General features: G+C 40.8%; 1 protein-coding gene across 1 annotated transcript in view; it reads right to left on the bottom strand.

The window, feature by feature from the left end:
* The window catches only part of LOC128652303 (uncharacterized), a 58747-nt gene extending 51900 nt beyond the window's left edge, over positions 1-6847 (bottom strand). The window contains exons 1-3 of the mRNA XM_053705240.1: positions 6722-6847; positions 4300-4400; positions 3442-3594 (exon numbers count right to left, since the gene is read on the bottom strand). Of these exons, the coding sequence (XP_053561215.1) occupies positions 3442-3594; positions 4300-4380 (234 nt within the window). The 5' untranslated portion in view covers positions 4381-4400; positions 6722-6847. The remainder of the gene's footprint in view (positions 1-3441; positions 3595-4299; positions 4401-6721) is intronic.
* Between the last annotated feature and the right edge of the window lie 13249 nt (positions 6848-20096).

Here is a 20096-nt window from a genome sequence, read left to right on the forward strand (position 1 = left end):
CCGGTCCCGGATCGGGGGCCCTCGGTTCATGCTGTCTTAGGGGCAGCAGCAGGTTTTCTGGCCTGCTTGCCCTTATTCCAGGACTGGTTAGGTTTCCAGCCTTGTCTGTAACGAGCAACAGCTCCTTCCTGTTTTGGTGCAGTGGAAGTTGATGCTGCACCTGCTTTGAAATTCCGAAAGGGACGAAAATTAGACTGTCTAGCCTTAGCTTTGGCTTTGTCTTGAGGTAGAGCGTGGCCCTTACCTCCTGTAATGTCAGCGATAATTTCTTTCAAACCGGGCCCAAATAAAGTTTGCCCCTTGAAAGGTATATTAAGTAATTTGGACTTAGAAGTTACATCAGCCGACCAGGATTTTAACCACAGCGCCCTACGTGCCTGAATGGCGAATCCTGAATTCTTAGCCGTAAGTTTGGTTAAATGTACTACGGCCTCCGAAATGAATGAATTAGCTAGTTTAAGGACTCTAAGCCTGTCCGTAATGTCGTCCAGCGTAGCGGAACTAAGGTTCTCTTCCAGAGACTCAATCCAAAATGCTGCCGCAGCCGTAATCGGCGCGATGCATGCAAGGGGTTGCAATATAAAACCTTGTTGAACAAACATTTTCTTAAGGTAACCCTCTAATTTTTTATCCATAGGATCTGAAAAAGCACAGCTATCCTCCACCGGGATAGTGGTACGCTTAGCTAAAGTAGAAACTGCTCCCTCCACCTTAGGGACCGTTTGCCATAAGTCCCGTGTGGTGGCGTCTATTGGAAACATCTTTCTAAATATTGGAGGGGGTGAGAACGGCACACCGGGTCTATCCCACTCCTTGGTAACAATTTCAGTTAATCTCTTAGGTATAGGAAAAACGTCAGTACTCGCCGGTACCGCAAAGTATTTATCCAACCTACACATTTTCTCTGGTATTGCAACAGTGTTACAATCGTTAAGAGCCGCTAAGACCTCCCCTAGTAATACACGGAGGTTTTCCAATTTAAATTTAAAATTTGAAATATCTGAATCCAATCTGCTTGGATCAGAACCGTCACCTACAGAATGAAGCTCTCCGTCCTCATGCTCTGCAAGCTGTGACGCAGTATCAGACATGGCCCTAGAATTATCAGCGCACTCTGTTCTCACCCCAGAGTGATCACGCTTGCCTCTTAGTTCTGGTAACTTAGCCAAAACTTCAGTCATAACAGTAGCCATATCTTGTAATGTTATCTGTAATGGCTGCCCAGATGTACTAGGCGCCATAATATCACGCACCTCCCGGGCGGGAGACGCAGGTACTGACACGTGAGGCGAGTTAGACGGCATAACTCTCCCCTCGCTGTTTGGTGAAATTTGTTCAATTTGTACAGATTGGCTTTTATTTAAAGTAGCATCAATACAGTTAGTACATAAATTTCTATTGGGCTCCACCTTGGCATTGGAACAAATGACACAGGTATCTTCCTCTGAATCAGACATGTTTAACACACTAGCAATAAACATGCAACTTGGTTACAATCTTATTTAACAAAAACGTACTGTGCCTCAAAGAAGCACTAAACGATTAAATGACAGTTGAAATAATGAACTGAAAAACAGTTATAGCATCACTCTTTAAAAACAACACAACTTGTTAGCAAAGGTTTGTTCCCATTAGTAAAGTAACACTAATTAAATTTAAAACATAAAAATCACAGCAACGTTTTAAAACACAGTCACTACATAAATCTCACAGCTCTGCTGAGAGAATCTACCTCCCTTCAAAGAAGTTTGAAGACCCCTGAGTTCTGTTAGAGCTGAACCGGATCATGCAGAAAATACAAGAGTAACTGACTGGAAATTGTTGATGCGTAGCAAAGAGCGCCAAAAACGGCCCCTCCCCCTCACACACAGCAGTGAGAGAGAAACGAAACTGTCATAATCAAAACAAGCAAACTGCCAAGTGGAAAAATAATGCCCAAATATTTATTCACTCAGTACCTCAGAAATGCAAACGATTCTACATTCCAGCAAAAACGTTTAACATGAATTAAATACCTATAAAAAGGTTTAATGTACTTTTACAGAGTAATTCCGGTGAAATACCATCCCCAGAATACTGAAGTGTAGAGTATACATACATGTCATTATAACGGTATGGCAGGATTTTCTCATCAATTCCATTCAGAAAATAAAAACTGCTACATACCTCAATGCAGATTCAACTGCCCGCTGTCCCCTGATCTGAAGCTTTTACCTCCCTCAGATGGCCGAGAAACAGCAATATGATCTTAACTACTCCGGTTAAAATCATAAGAAAAACTCTGGTAGATTCTTCTTCAAACTCTGCCAGAGAAGTAATAACACGCTCCGGTGCTATTGTAAAATAACAAACTTTTGATTGAAGTTATAAAAACTAAGTATAATCACCATAGTCCTCTCACACCTCCTATCTAGTCTTTGGGTGCAAGAGAATGACTGGAGGTGACGTAGAGGGGAGGAGCTATATAGCAACTCTGCTGGGTGAATCCTCTTGCACTTCCTGTAGGGGAGCAGATAATATCCCAGAAGTAATGATGACCCGTGGACTGATCACACATAACAGAAGAAATATAGATTAATTCTGCATTGTAAAAAAAGAATCAATGTACCAAACTATTTATTTTGGCCACTTTTTCTGTAAAAAAAAACACCTTTGAAAACTGTAAATTTTCCAACTCTGAGAACTGGAAGTGAACACTGCAGACTTTATAAGCCTGATTTGTATCTGGCTTCAGCAGCGGTGATAATCTACTGCAAACAATGAACGTTTTGCCAACAAATAACAGTGGCAAGTCTTGTAGATTCCATTAACAAGTACAGGTTGGTTACTTTAAACATGAATTAAGTGGTGTGAGGAGGTGTTTGGCTACTAAAAAACAACTGCCAGATACAACGTGTTAATGGATTAAAAAGGGTTTGCCGTCAGCAACTTGATAAATTATTGAAAGTTCAGAAAGTCTTGTAATTACAACATACTTTACATCTCTTTAAACAAATGACTTTGCTGCAAGTTATAATATATATATATATATATATATATATATATATATATATATATATATATATATATATATATATATATATATATATATATACACTGTATATATAGATAGATAGATAGATAGATAGAGATATTAACCGAAAATCTTAAGAGTTTTATATATCTGGTAACAGCTCAAGAAGAGTGTACAAGACACTGTTGCATCGTTCTCGGGAAACGTAACCACGACACTGTTAATCTATATTCTTATTTTGTTCTGACACCAGCACATCATGCAAATTAGAATCTCAGCCACAAATCGCCAAAAATATTTCCTGTACCACAAGCTAATCTAATTTTAAGCATTCTATGTTTGCATCTATGAATTCAGTAAGAAGAGGCCAAGGGAGAGAGAAGCAGTATTTAACATAATCTCAAACTGAATCATTTTCCGTTACTCACCTGGACATGATCTAGCTGGGATGGGACTGGAAACTTAGTAACAACCTCAAGAACTTTCCCCAAGTATCTCATGTTGATCCCTCGCTGGTGCATTGCTTCTGCCAAAGTGGCTCCATCCATTGGTACAACATTATGGTCAAGACAGTCCTTAATCTACAGCAAAACAGTCAATATAAAAAATATAATTATACAAAATTACTATTTGCCGCCACCTTTATCTTATAAGCGAGGATCAGTCAATATCAGTTACACAATCGTATGTCAGAGATTACACTAATGGAGATCCCGCAGCCGATATTTGGCAGATCTTTATATCAGCTTAAGGTGGCGGCACCCAGTTTAATTTAATTTTTAATACTTATTGAGCAATAAAATAATTTTGCAAATGTAGATGAGTAACAAAAAAAAAATATTAAACATATCTACTGGTATTGAGGAGTAAATATGTTTATGTCTCTAAGTTTAAATCTCAGGCATAAGAAACAAGAATCTTCTAAATATTAATGTACAATATTGTAAACATATTAAGTAGTAGATGTTAACGGGACATGAGACCCAATTTTTTCTTTTATGATTTAGAAAGAGCAAGCAATTTTAAATAACTTTCCAGTTTACTTCTTTTATATAATTTGCTTCATTCTCTTGATATCCTTTGTTGAAAAGCATATCTAAATAGGATTCCCCGTGTAAGGGGCTTAGCCATGTGCATTACTACTACTTCAAAAAAGGATATCTAGAAGAATTGAACAAATTAGATAATATAAGTAAATTGGAATGTTGTTTAAAATTATATTCTTTAACTGAATTATGAAAGAAAATGTTTGGGTTTCATGTCCCTTTAAGGGACTCACGACTTACCAAACAAGGGATTTGGCAGGTCAACACAAAGGCAGCCGCATCCTTTAACAATTGCTTTTGATTGTGAATCTCATTCTGCATCCCTTCAGGAAAGCGCACACCTTCATATTTTAAAATAAATAAATAAAAATAAAGGAACGTCATTTTTAAATCTAAATTAGAACCTCTTCACTGTTCTCAATGGATAATTCATGGAATCCCAGCACTCCCCAATATTCTCATAGACTTTTCCTTTGAAACCTCTCCTATTCCTATTTTTGTTTAATTTGCCAATTCAATAGTACAAGACAGTTCTCCAAACCATAGTAGGTCAATATAAGAATTGGAAAGATTTGGATTTTTAATGAGTTTAGGGAAGAATTTTTTTTAACTACACCTACAGATATCAAACGATTTGTGGTATATGATGACAAGGCATAAGAAATTCACATTTGCTGGCATTTTTTAAGGGAAATTCTAAATAGTAAAAAGCTATATTATTTTTAGCTAAAGCATTTTATTTGTAAACACTTTTTTAAACTCTGGAAGGTAGCATATGTCTGTCTTTGGCTAACTGGCCATATCTTTATATGGCGCTTTATTGCACAGGACGTGCTTCTTTCCGTGTGTGATGATGTTGGATGTAACCAGGAATTACCTGGAGGCAGTCACGCTACCTAATTGCTAGTACTGCAGGGTGAGGGTATTTGGGGGGGTCCATATGTCAGCACCACACCCTTTCTACTTGGATCTAAGATGCAGGTGACCACAATTTAAACAATTAAAACTGGTGCTGAAATGACTGCAAACAGCCTAAGCACTGGGTCTATAAGGGCTCAGCAGTTATTCCTCGTTCCAGAGATTACACAGATACATAACTGATGAAGACATATTTAGAGTCTTCCTCTGGATAGAAATATAAAAGCTCATTAAATATCCCTGATGACATAACAAGAATTTTTATAAAGCTTACAAATGCTCATATTTTAGGTCCTTGTATGAATAAAAAAAGGAATGAAACATGTACTAACACCAGGGGCGTATTTATGCCTAGGCAAACAAGGCCGGTGCCTAAGCGGCAGATTTGGGGGGATGGCACTGGCAACTGCATATATTTTTTTTATTTTATTTTTTTTTGCTCAAATTTTAAAAATTTTGTTTGGCGGTCACGTGACCCGGCTTCTGCCGAGGTCATGTGACGTTTCCTAACTTTCGCCCTCCTTCCTGTCTGCTCACTCACAGTTGCCGCACACGTGCGCACGTGATCTTCCTCCCAGGGCAGTGAGGAGCGGCTGTGAGTGGGATCGCAACGGACCGGAGCGTCAGCGGAGCCTAAAACAGAGAGGACTGGTGAGGAGGGGGGTGACCCGGCGGGAGAACTGGTGAGGAGGGGGTGACCCGGCAGGCAGGCACAGAAAGAATAATAGTAAGTACTCACTGCTCAGCTGACTCATACCAGTTAGTATTGTGTAGCGTATTGTGCAGCTTTATCGACAGAAAGTCAGTTTATAGAAATACATGTGGAGTTGACTTTAAATTCCACATGAATTTCTATAAACTGACTGTCAAAAAAGCTGAACAATACGCTGCACAATACTAACAGGTATGAGTGAGCTGAGCAGTGAGTACTTACTATTATTCATTTTGTGCCTGCTTTAAATGCTAATTGGTTGTCTCTGTTTTCTTGTGTGTGTTGGGTCAAAAATCAGTGTGCACAATAACTTTAAATGCATATAGATCATTATCTGTCTTAAACAATTTCTTTTATGGTACCCTTAGCCCTAAACCTAATACTTTGATGAACACAGTCGTCTATCTTTAGCCTACAGTTAAGCTTTGTAGAGACAAGTCAGATCATCATGGCTGCTGCTATTAGAGAGAGTAAGAGTTACTTTAATAAACAACGTCATCAACAATAACAGAAGGAAAAGTGTACTCACTGCTCACTCATGTGAAATAGCAACTTGCCAAGGTTTCTTATTCTTATTTTTTGGTCTTTATTTATTTGGGCACATAACAGTGAGTGAACTTGTGAAGTCTCATAACTACGATATTAAAAGAGATATCATGTCAGGGGGGAAGGGGGCTAAGCATTGACCAGCTAAGCTTTGTAGAGACAAGTCAGATCATCATGGCTGCTGCTATTAGAGAGAGTTACTTTAATAAATAACATCAATAATTAACATGTCATATGCTGAGGCCAGCCAGAGATTTTATATACAAGGCTGAAAAAGCTAGCACAAGAGCCTGCCGGCTGAGGGTACTTAAATCTTTTCTGAGGCTGAACAATGTCCTTTATTTTTATTTCATTGAGCAATTGTGTGTATGAGTATCATGTGTAAAAGGAGATATGAAAGGTGTGTGAATGGCCGGTAACAATGGTTGGTTTATCGCACCCTTATGTAGCACTAAGGCATAAGCATATTAGAAATAAATTTAATACCTGGTGAGAAGATGTCCGGATTGAACCGAATGTCAAAGGAAGTATCGCTGATAGATCCGACAGCCTTGCACGCGTTCTGAATCACCTCTCTGCTTTTGGCATCCACTAGGCAAAGAAAGAGGATTTATTACATAACTACCAGGTCTTATGTGATTACAACCCCTATGCTTTTTGCACAGAAATGTATGAATTACAGACTTGAACACTAAATAAAGAAAACATTTTGAAAAAGTGTTAACTGACCTCACAGCATTCACTAAAGCTATAGAATGGTCAAGATATCTAAAGCATTTTCTTTTACAGTCAGCTGTTAATTTGAATGTTTTTGATAACATATATGTAGTCTTGTGAGTTGGTCTCTGTCCCCTTTATGGGCTGGATTATCAATTTGCAAATCCTCCCTGTTTCATTCTCCCCCCTTCACTTTTATAAAAACATACTTGATTTTGGTTCTGTTTTGGTAACAATAAAAATCCTGTTCCTATTGGATTTCCATGTTATGCAGGCCATATTCAAATAGCATTAAAAAGGTAGAGACTGTGTTCCTATGATTATTTCGCTCCAGTCCAGGCCCTTATGAAGCTAGCTGCAAGAGCACTGACCCCAAATTTCAATCTATAAGATACTGCTATCAGAAAATATTGTATTTATTTTATAGGAGTTTTGTATTTTTTCTATGGTATTCCAATCCATTAGAAACAAGTCTGTTTGAAATAAGCTGTCAGAATACATGGCTTTATGACCAGAATGTCTGGTTTCTTGCATTTAAACTGGGTAAGCATGCAAAAATCTATAAAAAAAAAAAAAAAAAAAAATCAACAACAAAAAACAAGCTTTTCTTTAGGGGTTTATGGAGTTTTCACAGACCCAAGTACAATACACAGGGCTCCATTTAAACAATCCAAGTGGACAGGGGAGGAAAACTCCAAACCTGTCAATGCTGCTGTCAATCACCCGGGTTGGACAAGTATAGGAGGATTGCAAACCGCCAGTTTAGAGCTGGCGTATAGTTTGAAGATTGGTTGCAGGCTCACATGAACATGGTGCCCCTTAAATGGCGCCCATAGGCTAATACTTATGATGGCTGCTGAATGAGTTGGAATGGAGGTTTTTCATTTAATTAAAAGGAATATGAAACCCAAAATTTTTCTTTCATGACACAGGTAGAGCATAACATTTTAAACAACTTTCCAATTTACTTATATTATAAAATTTGATTCATTCTCTAGGTATTTTTTTTTTTTTTAAGCGGTTTCAACACACTAAGCCACCAATCAGAAGCTAGATCCCAGAAGAGGTATTCTATTCAACAAAAAAAAATCAAAAATAAAATTGGAAAGTTGCATATTTTATCTGAATCATGAACGTTTCATGTTGACTTCAATGTCCCTTTAAAGATATTCATAAAACACGTGCAACAAATAATTTCACACAATTTAGTGAAATTTTATAACCATCATTTTAAACATCAAAATATTGCAATAAATAAATGTTATGATCATTGTAAAATAATTCATTCCAAGCCTTTAACAAGCAGAATATTCTAGTTTTATAGTTTATAACCACAAGTTGAACTAAAATTTACATTTTTTTTATTAAACTACAATATTATTGTGTTTAACAGTTAAGGAGATTAAAATGTCCTTAAATTGGACGATTCCATGAAAACCTTGGCACAGCTCTTAAAAGTAAGGGTGATTGTATATTTTTTTGCGCTGTACAACCTAAAACAGTATTTCAATATATTTTTTTTTGCAAAAAAAATAAATTATGTTTAAGACACATAAAACACAAATATTTTCTTTCATGATTCAGATAGAACGTGTCATTTTAAACAACTACCCAAGTTACTTTTATTATCTAATTTATGTTATTCTCTTGGTATCATTTGTTGAGAAGCATACCTAGGTAGGCTCAGGAGCAGAAATTGATTACTGGAAGCTAGCTGCTGATTGGTGGATTTACATATATGCATCTTATTATTGGTTTACCCAATGTGTTCAGCTAGCTCCCAGTGGTGCAATGCTCATTCAACAAAGATACCAAGACAATGAAGCAATAGATTGTTTTGTCACTTTATATCCAATATATCTTCTTTAAAGGGCTTAATATTAAAAGTAAATTGGAAAGTTGTATTACATTGTAAGTTCGATCTAAATCATGAAAGAAAACATTTGAGTTTCATGCTTCTTTAACATTTGAAACTGTAGCTCTTTCATACACATGATATATATTTGTGAGATCAATGTCTCTCTAATACACAGTTCACTTTCAGAAAGGGTTAAGTTTAACCAATGCTACAGCCCCTAGTCCTACAATAACATGATCCAGCAATTCACCAACTATCTGCCTCAAAAAGAGCCCTTGGTTGTATTATATGTTCTCCATTACAAGTTATATAGTGTGTATCAGAGGCAGCGTCCATTTTTTTGGGATGTTTAACTTTATTGCATAATAAAAAGACAAGTTGTCTTGGTTGTTATAAAGGCACATTCCTTACAATGTTACTTATTCTAAAGGTCAGTTTCTCACTAGATCCAATGACTTTGCTATTTTTTAGGGCAGTCATGCGATTCTCCCAGACAACGTGACGTACACTGCAAATTGTATATTGATGGCTTTCTTTTCCCCTTGATAACCCTCCTTATTCTTATAGTAAAAAGGAAATAAAGGGATCCTGAATTGTACTAAAAGAGGATGTCATGTGACCCAGCAGAGATTCTGGGAAACAAAGAATCACAATTTGATTACAAGTCTGGTTTACAGATCTAATTAAAATGTAAATTACATTTTTAATTAATTTAAATAAAAATCCTAACACACCTCTCCTTGTTTATAGATACATCTTAAATTAAAATGGATTTGTATTCGAATACTATCAAAACCACTATTTAAATCACTGGCTTGTGGAATTTTTTTTGTATTATATTTACTTGTCTGAAATGCGTAAAATTTAGTTGTATGCGCTTAATTGCCATGAAAGTTCAGCCCTGGATGTGGGCTTTGCAAAGCTAGTCGTGTGCCCTTCGGCAAGGGCAGCATTAAAGTGAATGTAAAGTCACCTATAGTGGTTAACGAAATTACGTCATCCAATTCAAATTAGGGGTAATTTAATAAATTTTCCAAATTGTAGAAATAAGTGTTAAAAAACAAAATTTATGCTTACCTGATAAATGTATTTCTTTCTTGACACGATGAGTCCACCGATCATCTAATTACTATTGGGATATATCACTCCTGCCCAGCAGAAGGCGGCAAGGAGCACCACAGCTAAGCTGTTAAATATCACCTCCCTTCCCTCCCACCCCAGTCATTCGACTGAAGTAAGGGAGAGAAAGGAAGTAACAAGGTGCAGAGGTGTCTGAAGTTTATAACATACTAACAACCTGTCTAAATAACAGGGCGGGCCGTGGACTCATTGTGTCAAGAAATAAATAAATTTATCAGGTAAGCATAAATTTTGTTTTCTTTCTAATGACATGATGAGTCCACGGATCATCTAATTACTATTGGGAATCAATACACAAGCTAGAGTACACAGATAAGGGAGGGACAATACAGGGAACCTAAACGGAAGGCACCACTGCTTGAAGAACCTTTCTCCCAAAAGCGGCCTCAGCTGAGGCAAAAGTGTCAAATTTATAAAAATTTTGAGAAAGTGTGAAGAGAGGACCAAGTTGCAGCTTTGCAAATCTGTTCCACAGAAGCTTCATTTTTGAATGCCCAGGAGGAAGAAACTGCCCTCGTAGAATAAGCCGTAACTCTCTCCGGAGACTGCTGCCCAGCAGTTTCATAGACAAACCGTATGATACTCTTCAGTCACAAAGAAAGAGAAGTAGCCGTAGCTTTCTGTCCCTTACGTTTTCTAGAGAAAACCACAAACAAAGCAGAAGACTGACGGAAATCCTTAGTCGCCTGTAAATAGAATTTTAGTGCACGTACCACGTCCGAATTGTGCAGAAGTCGTTCCTTCTGAGAAGAAGGATTAGGACACAAAGAAGGAACAATAATCTCCTGATTAAATGTTCTGGTCAGAAACTACTTTAGGGAGAAACCCTAATTTGGTAAAACTACCTTATCCGAATGAAAAAACATAATTTATGCTTACCTGATAAATTTATTTCTCTTGTAGTGTGTTCAGTCCACGGGTCATCCATTACTTATGGGATATATTCTCCTTCCCAACAGGAAGTTGCAAGAGGATCACCCAAGCAGAGCTGCTATATAGCTCCTCCCCTCACATGTCATATCCAGTCATTCGACCGAAACAAGACGAGAAAGGAGAAACTATAGGGTGCAGTGGTGACTGGAGTTATAATTTAAAATTTAGAACCTGCCTCAAAAAGACAGGGCGGGCCGTGGACTGAACACACTACAAGAGAAATAAATTTATCAGGTAAGCATAAATTATGTTTTCTCTTGTTAAGTGTGTTCAGTCCACGGGTCATCCATTACTTATGGGATACCAATACCAAAGCTAAAGTACACGGATGATGGGAGGGACAAGACAGGAACATTAAACAGAAGGAACCACTGCCTGTAGAACCTTTCTCCCAAAAACAGCCTCCGAAGAAGCAAAAGTGTCAAATTTGTAAAATTTGGAAAAAGTATGAAGTGAAGACCAAGTTGCAGCCTTGCAAATCTGTTCAACAGAGGCCTCATTCTTAAAGGCCCAGGTGGAAGCCACAGCTCTAGTGGAATGAGCTGTAATTTTTTCAGGAGGCTGCTGTCCAGCAGTCTCGTAGGCTAAGCGTATTATGCTACGAAGCCAAAAAGAGAGAGGTAGCCGAAGCCTTTTGACCTCTCCTCTGTCCAGAGTAAACGACAAACAGAGAAGAAGTTTGTCGAAAATCTTTAGTTGCCTGTAAGTAGAACTTCAGGGCACGAACCACGTCTAGATTATGCAAAAGACGTTTCTTCTTTGAAGAAGGATTAGGGCATAACGATGGAACAACAATCTCTTGATTGATATTCCTGTTAGAAACAACCTTAGGTAAAAACCCAGGTTTAGTACGCAGGACTACCTTGTCTGAATGAAAGATCAGATAAGGAGAATCACAATGTAAGGCAGATAACTCAGAGACTCTTCGAGCCGAGGAAATAGCCATCAAAAACAGAACTTTCCAAGATAAAAGCTTAATATCAATGGAATGAAGGGGTTCAAACGGAACACCCTGAAGAACTTTAAGAACCAAGTTTAAGCTCCACGGAGGAGCAACAGTTTTAAACACAGGCTTAATCCTAGCCAAAGCCTGACAAAAAGCCTGGGCGTCTGGATTCTCTGCCAGACGCTTGTGTAAAAGAATAGACAGAGCAGAAATCTGTCCCTTTAGTGAACTAGCGGATAAGCCCTTTTCTAAACCCTCTTGTAGAAAAGACAATATCCTAGGAATCCTAACCTTACTCCATGAGTAACTCTTGGATTCACACCAATATAAATATTTACGCCATATCTTGTGGTAAATTTTTCTGGTAACAGGTTTCCGAGCCTGTATTAATGTATCAATAACCGAATCCGAAAACCCACGCTTTGATAGAATCAAGCGTTCAATTTCCAAGCAGTCGGCCTCAGAGAAATTAGGTTTGGATGGTTGAAAGGACCCTGAATTAGAAGGTCCTGCCTCAGGGGTAGAGACCATGGTGGACAGGACGAAATGCCCACTAGGTCTGCATACCAGGTCCTGCGTGGCCACGCAGGCGCTATCAGAATCATCGATGCTCTCTCCTGTTTGATCCTGGCAATCAGTCGAGGTAGCAACGGAAAAGGTAGAAACACATAAGCTATGTTGAAAACCCAAGGGGCTGCTAGTGCATCTACCAGCACCGCACCCGGGTCCCTGGATCCGTAACAAGGAAGCTTGGCGTTCTGGCGAGATGCCATGAGATCCAGATCCGGTTTGCCCCAACGACGAATCAGTTGAGCAAATACCTCCGGGTGGAGTTCCCACTCCCCCGGATGAAAGGTCTGGCGACTTAGAAAATCCGCCTCCCAGTTCTCCACGCCTGGGATGTAGATCGCTGACAGGTGGCAAGAGTGAGACTCTGCCCAGCGAATTATCTTCGAGACTTCCAACATCGCTAGGGAACTCCTGTTCCCCCTTGATGATTGATGTAAGCCACAGTCGTGATGTTGTCCGACTGAAATCTGATGAACCTCAGTGTTGCTAACTGAGGCCAAGCTAGAAGAGCATTGAATATTGCTCTTAATTCTAGAATGTTTATCGGGTTTTATAGTAAGCTGGCATCTGTTGTTACAATCGTCCAATCTGGTCTGCGAAAAGTCATTCCTTTGGACAGATGAACCCGTGACAACCACCAGAGAAAAGAATCTCTGGTCTCCTGGTCCAGGTTTAGCAAAGGGGACAGATCTGAGTAATCCCCGTTCCATTGACTTAGCATAGTTGCAGCGGTCTGAGATGTAGGCGCGCAAATGGCACTATGTCCATTGCCGCGACCATTAAGCCGATTACTTCCATGCACTGAGCTACTGATGGGCTTGGAATGGAGTGAAGTACACGGCAAGCATTGAGAATCTTTGATAACCTGGACTCCGTCAGGTAAATCTTCATCTCTACAGAATCTATAAGAGTCCCTAGAAAAGGGACCCTTGTTAGTGGTAACAGAGAACTCTTTTCCACGTTCACTTTCCACTCATGCGACCTCAGAAATGCTAGAACTATCTCTGTATGAGACTTTGCATTTTGAAAACTTGACGATTGTATCAGAATGTCGTCTAGGTACGGAGCCACCGCTATGCCTCGCGATCTTAGTACCGCCAGAAGTGAGCCCAGAACCTTTGTAAAAATTCTCGGGGCCGTAGCTAACCCGAAGGGAAGCGCTACAAACTGGTAATGCCTGTCTAGAAAGGCAAACCTTACGTACCGATAATGATCTTTGTGAATCGGTATGTGAAGGTAGGCATCCTTTAAGTCCACTGTGGTCATATATTGACCCTCTTGGATCATGGGTAGGATGGTCCGAATGGTTTCCATCTTGAACGATGGAACCCTTAGGAATTTGTTTAAGATTTTTAAGTCTAAGATTGGTCTGAAGGTTCCCTCTTTCTTGGGAACCACAAACAGATTTGAATAAAACCCTTGCCCCTGTTCCGTTCGCGGAACTGGGTGGATCACTCCCATCACTAAGAGGTCTTGTACACATTGTAGAAATGCCTCTTTCTTTACTAGGTTTGTTGATAACCTTGACAGATGAAACCTCCCTTGTGGAGGAGAAGTTTTGAAATCCAGAAGGTATCCCTGAGATATAATCTCCAACGTCCAGGGATCCTGTACATCTCTTGCCCAAGCCTGGGCGAAGAGAGAAAGTCTGCCCCCCACTAGATCCGTCTCCGGAAAGGGGGCCCTGTCTTCGTGCTGTCTTAGGGGCGGAAGTAGGCTTTCTGGCCTGCTTGCCCTTGTTCCATGACTGGTTGCCTTTCCAACCCTGTCTGTAACGAGCAGTAGCTCCTTCCTGTTTTGGAGCGGAGGAAGTTGATGCTGCTCCTGCCTTGAAATTACGAAAGGCACGAAAATTAGACCGTTTGGCCTTTGATTTGGCCCTGTCCTGAGGAAGGGTGTGGCCCTTACCTCCAGTAATGTCAGCAATAATTTCCTTCAAGCCGGGCCCGAATAAGGTCTGCCCTTTGAAAGGAATGTTTAGTAGTTTAGACTTAGAAGCTACATCTGCTGACCAGGATTTAAGCCATATCGCTCTGCGCGCCTGTATGGCGAATCCGTAATTCTTAGCCGTAAGTTTGGTTAAATGCACTACGGCATCCGAAACAAACGCATTAGCCAGCTTAAGGGTTATAATCTTGCTCAAAGATTCATCCAATGGTGCTGTGCGAATCGCCTCTTCCAGAGACTCAAACCAGAATGCCGCTGCAGCAGTGACAGGCGCAATGCATGCAAGAGGCTGTAATATAAAACCTTGTTGAACAAACATTTTCTTAAGGTAACCCTCTAATGTTTTATCCATTGGATCTGAGAAAGCACAGCTATCCTCCACCGGGATAGTGGTACGCTTGGCTAAAGTAGAAACTGCTCCCTCCACCTTAGGGACCATCTGCCATAAGTCTCGTGTGGTGGCGTCTATAGGGAACATTTTTCTAAAAATCGGAGGAGGGGAAAAAGGCACACCGGGTCTATCCCACTCCTTGCTAATAATCTCTGTAAGCCTCTTTGGTATAGGAAAAACGTCAGTACACACCGGTACCGCATAGTATTTATCCAGCCTACATAATTTCTCTGGGATTGCCACCGTGTCACAATCATTCAGAGCCGCTAACACCTCCCCTAGCAACACGCGGAGGTTCTCAAGCTTAAATTTAAAATTTGAAATTTCTGAATCCGGTCTCCCCGAATCAGAACCGTCACCCACAGAATGAAGCTCTCCGTCCTCATGTTCTGCAAATTGTGACGCAGTATCAGACATGGCTCTCGTGTCATCGGCGCGCTCTGTCCTTAACCCAGAGCTGTCGCGCTTGCCTCTTAACTCGGGCATATTGTATAATACTTCTTTCATAACATTAGCCATATCATGTAAAGTGATTTGTAAGGGCCTTAATGTACTTGGCGCCTCAATCTTACGCACCTCCCGAGTGGGAGACGAAGGTACTGACACGTGAGGAGAGTTAGACGTCATAACTTCCCCCTCGTTGTCTGGTGATAATTTCTTTATCGGTACAGATTGACTTTTATTCAAAGTAATATCAATACAATTGGTACACATATTTCTATTGGGCTCCACATTTTAAACATAATGAACAAGCAGATTCCTCTGTATCAGACATGTTTAAACAGACTAGCAATGAAGCTAGCAAGCTTGGAAATTACTTCAATAAGTTTACAAGCAATATAAAAAACGCTGCAGCGCTTTTTTTTTTTTTAAAAAACACAATTGAATAACAAAGAACTAGTTCAGTTATTAGTCAACAATTCTTTAAAATGTATTAATTAGCAGAGGATTGCACCCATTAGCAACAGGATGATTAACCCCTCAGTACCCAAAACGGATATCAAATTAAGATTTAACGCTTTTATCACAGTCAAACACACTGTCACAAGTCTGCTGTGACTGATTACCTCCCTCAAAAACTAATTTTGAAGATCCCTGAGCTCTCTAGAGACGTCCTGGATCAAAGAGGAAGAAGCAGGAAGACTGTGCTAGAATATTAACTGCGCAACAAGGCGCTAAAAAAGGTCCCTCCCACTCCTATTACAACAGTGGGAGACCTGATATAACGGTTTCTATGCAGAAATATACGTTAGCCGTGTGGAAAAAAATCATGCCCAAAAATATTTATCACCAAAGTACCTCACAAAACGATTAACATGCCAGTAAACGTTTTAAAAAAACAACATTTCAGATGCTGTGTAAAGTTATTACTAAGCCTGCTACCAGTCGCTTCTACTGCAGTTAAGGCTCACACATTATATCAGCATTAACAGTATTTTTTCAGTCAAATTCTAGTCCCTAAAAAATAACTCTACTGTGCATACATTTATCAGCCTGATACCAGTCACTACTACTGCATTTAAGGCTGTACTTACATCATACGGGTAACAGCAGTGTTTTCATAGTCAATTCCATTCCCAGAAAATATTGTACTGCACATACCTCATTTGCGGGAGACCCCGCATGCTATTCCCATTTTCTGAAGTTACCCCACTCCTCAGAATGTCGAGAACAGCCAGCGGATCTTAGTTACGCCTGCTAAGTTCATAGAAAACGCAGGCAGTTTCTTCTTCCAAATACTGCCTGAGATAGAAAAACAGCACACTCCGGTGCCATTTAAAATAACAAACTTTTGATTGAAGAATAATTAAGTAAAAACTCCAGCTCCTCTCGCGACCTCCTTCTTTGTTGAGGGTTGCAAGAGAATGACTGGATATGACATGTGAGGGGAGGAGCTATATAGCAGCTCTGCTTGGGTGATCCTCTTGCAACTTCCTGTTGGGAAGGAGAATATATCCCATAAGTAATGGATGACCCGTGGACTGAACACACTTAACAAGAGAAATAAGGTAAGGAGACTCATACTGTAAAGCCGAGAGCTCCGACACTCTACAAGCAGAGGAAATAGCGACAAGAAACAAAACTTTCCAAGATAACAACTTAATATCTAAAGAATGCATAGGCTCAAATGGAGCCCCTTGAAGAACCTTAAAAACTAAAATTAAAACTCCAGGGAGGAGCAGCTGGTTTGAACACAGGCCTGATCCTGACCAAGGCCTGACAAAACGATTGCACGTCTGATATATCTGCCAGATGTTTATGTAACAAATAGACAAGGCAGATATTTGACCCTTTAGGGAACTTGCCGATAATCCCTTCTCCAAACCCTCTTGAAGAAAGGACAGAATTCTAGGAATCCTAACTCTACTCCAAGAGTAGCCCTTGGATTCACACCGATATAGATATTTATGCCATATCTTGCGGTAAATCTTTCTAGTCACAGGTTTAAGAGCCTGAATCATGGTCTCTATGAATCCGAAAACCCCCGCTTGGATAAAATTAAGCGTTCAATCTCCATGCAGTCAGCTTCAGAGAAACTAAATTTAGATGAAGGAAGGGCCCTTGAAGTAGAAGGTCCTTCCTCAACTTAAGTCTCCAAGGTGGAAGAGATGACATGTCCACCAGATCTGCATACCAAATACTGCGAGGCCATGCCGGAGCAATGAGGATCACCGACGTCCTCTCCTGCTTGATTCGAGCAATGACTCGAGGTAGAAGAGCGAACGGGGGAAATAGGTATGCAAGACTGAAATTCCAAGGTACCGCCAGGGTGTCTATCAATACAGCCTGAGGGTCCCTTGACCTCGACCTGTACCTCGGAAGCTTGGGATTCTGCCGAGATGCCATGAGATCCAATTCCGGCTGACCCCATTTGAGAATCAGGCTGGAAAACACCTCCGGATGGAGTTCCCACTCCCCCGGGTGAAAGGTCTGCCTGCTCAGGAAGTCCGCCTCCCAGTTGTCCACCCCTGGGATGTGGATCGCCGACAGATAGCAATTGTGGGTCTCCACCCACCGAATTGGCTACTTCTGTCATGGCTAAGGAACTCCCTGTTCCTCCCTGATGGTTGATGTAAGCCACTGAAGTTATGTAGTCCGACTGGAACCTGATGAACCTGGCCGAGGCTAACTGGGGACAGGCCAGAAGAACATTGAAGATTGCTCTCAGTTACAGAATGTTTATGGGCAGAACAGACTCCAACTGAGTCCAAGTTCCCTGAGCCTTTAGAGAGCCCCAGACTGCTCCCCATCCCAGAAGGCTGGCGTCTGTTGTCACAATCAACCAAGAGGGTCTGCGAAAGCAGGTTCCCTGGGAGAGATGCTCCTGAGACAACCACCAAAGAAGAGAATCCTTTGTCTCCTGTTCCAGCTGTATTCGCGGAGACAAATCCGCATAATCTCCGTTCCACTGACTGAGCATGTCTAACTGCAGAAGTCTGAGGTGGAAACGGGCGAACGGGATGATGTCCATAGCCGCTACCATGAGCCCGATTACCTCCATGCACTGAGCCACTGATGGCCGAGGAGAGGACTGAAGCGCTAGGCAAGAATCGAAAATCTTTTATTTCCTGACTTCTGTCAGAAAATCCTTCATTGATAAGGAATCTATTATGGTTCCTAAAAAGATTACTCACGTATTTGGAACTAAGGAACTTTTTTCCAAATGTACCTTCCATCCATGAGATCACAGGAAGGATAACAACATTTCCGTGTGGCATCTTGCTTGTTGGAAGGATGGTGCCTGGACTAAGATGTCGTCCAAATAAGGCGCACTGCAATGCCCCACAATCGGAGTACCGCCAACAGGGAACCTTCGAGAAAATTCTGGGAGCCGTGGCAAGACCGAATGAAAGAGCCACAAACTGGAAGTGTTTGTCTAGAAATGCAAACCTTAAAAACTTGTGATGGTCCCTGTGGATGGGAACATGCAGGTACGTGTCCTTTAAATCCACGGTTGTCATAAATTGACCCTCTTGGATCAAAGGAAGAATGGAACGAATAGTTTCCATCTTGAAGGACGGTACTCTGAGGAATTTGTTTAGACTCTTGAGATCTAAAATTGGTCTGAAGGTTCCCTCCTTTTTGGGAATCACAAACAGATTGGAATAGAACCCCAGACCTCGTTCCTGCATCGGAACTGGAACTATCACTCCCAGGTCAGAGAGGTCCCGCCTCTATTTTTGTCTGGTCTGCAGATAATCTTGAAAGCAGAAACCTGCCCCTGGGAGGAAAGTTCTTGAACTCTGGTTTGTATCCCTGGGACACTATCTCCACTGCCCAGGGATCCTGAACATTTCAAACCCAAGCCTGAGTGATGAAGGAAAGTCTGCCCCCTACAAGATCCGGTCCCGGATTGGGGGCAGACCCTCCTGCTTGGAAGAGGAAGGATTTCTCTTGAAATTTTTAAAGGAACGAAAATTACTCTGACGTCCCTTTTGTTTATTTCTCTTATCCTGAGGTAACCCGGTCCAAACAAGGTCTTCCCCTTGTAAGGAATCGCCAAAAGTTTAGAGTTAGATGAGACATCCGCAGACCAAGATTTTAACCATAAAGCTCTGTGGGCTAGCACAGCAAACCCCGAAATCTTTGCTCCCAGCTTAATTACCTGTAGGGAAGCATCCGTAATAAAGGAATTGGCCAACTTAAGAGCCTTTATCCTATCCTGGATCTCTTCAAGGGGAGTGTCTGTCCTAATAGAATCAGACAACGCATCAAAACCAGTATGCCGACACACTAGTGACGGTAGCAATGCACACTGCAGGTTGCCATAGTAAAACCTGGTGTACATACATCTTCTTGAGTAACCCCTCTAATTTTTTGTCCATAGGATCTTAAAAGGCACAACTATCCTCTGGGAAAAGTAGTTCTCTTAGCCAGAATGGAAATTGCCCCTTCCACCTTGGGTACTGTCTGCCAAGACTCCTTGATAGAGTCCGCTATGGGAAACATCTTTTTAAATATAGGTGATGGAGAAAAAGGGATACCCGGTCTCTCCTATTCCTTAGCAATGATCTCAGTAGCTCGATCTGGTACAGGAAAAACTTCTGGGAGAGGGCATTCGAAATAGCAACAACTGAGTCAGTAACCTCGCTTACTGAATGTTTATTTTTCCTCTTGCGCTTTCCCTGCAGCATGGGAAAAGCAGACAACGCATCCAAAACTGCAGAGGACATAAGGGAAGCAATGTCTTGCAACGTAATGTCAGGGGGAGTTAGAAAAGAAGCACAGGGCACTGCATGTGTGGGCAGTAAAAGTAGGGACACTTGAGGAGAAAGTTGTGGCATATATTGAACATTGTCATTAGACTCCTGAACAGCATCCGCCTAAAAAAATGTTGGCTCAGAAAAAACGTCTATCC

Source organism: Bombina bombina, chromosome 3 (genome assembly GCF_027579735.1).
Source record: "Bombina bombina isolate aBomBom1 chromosome 3, aBomBom1.pri, whole genome shotgun sequence".
In the NCBI taxonomy this organism is placed as follows: domain Eukaryota; kingdom Metazoa; phylum Chordata; class Amphibia; order Anura; family Bombinatoridae; genus Bombina; species Bombina bombina.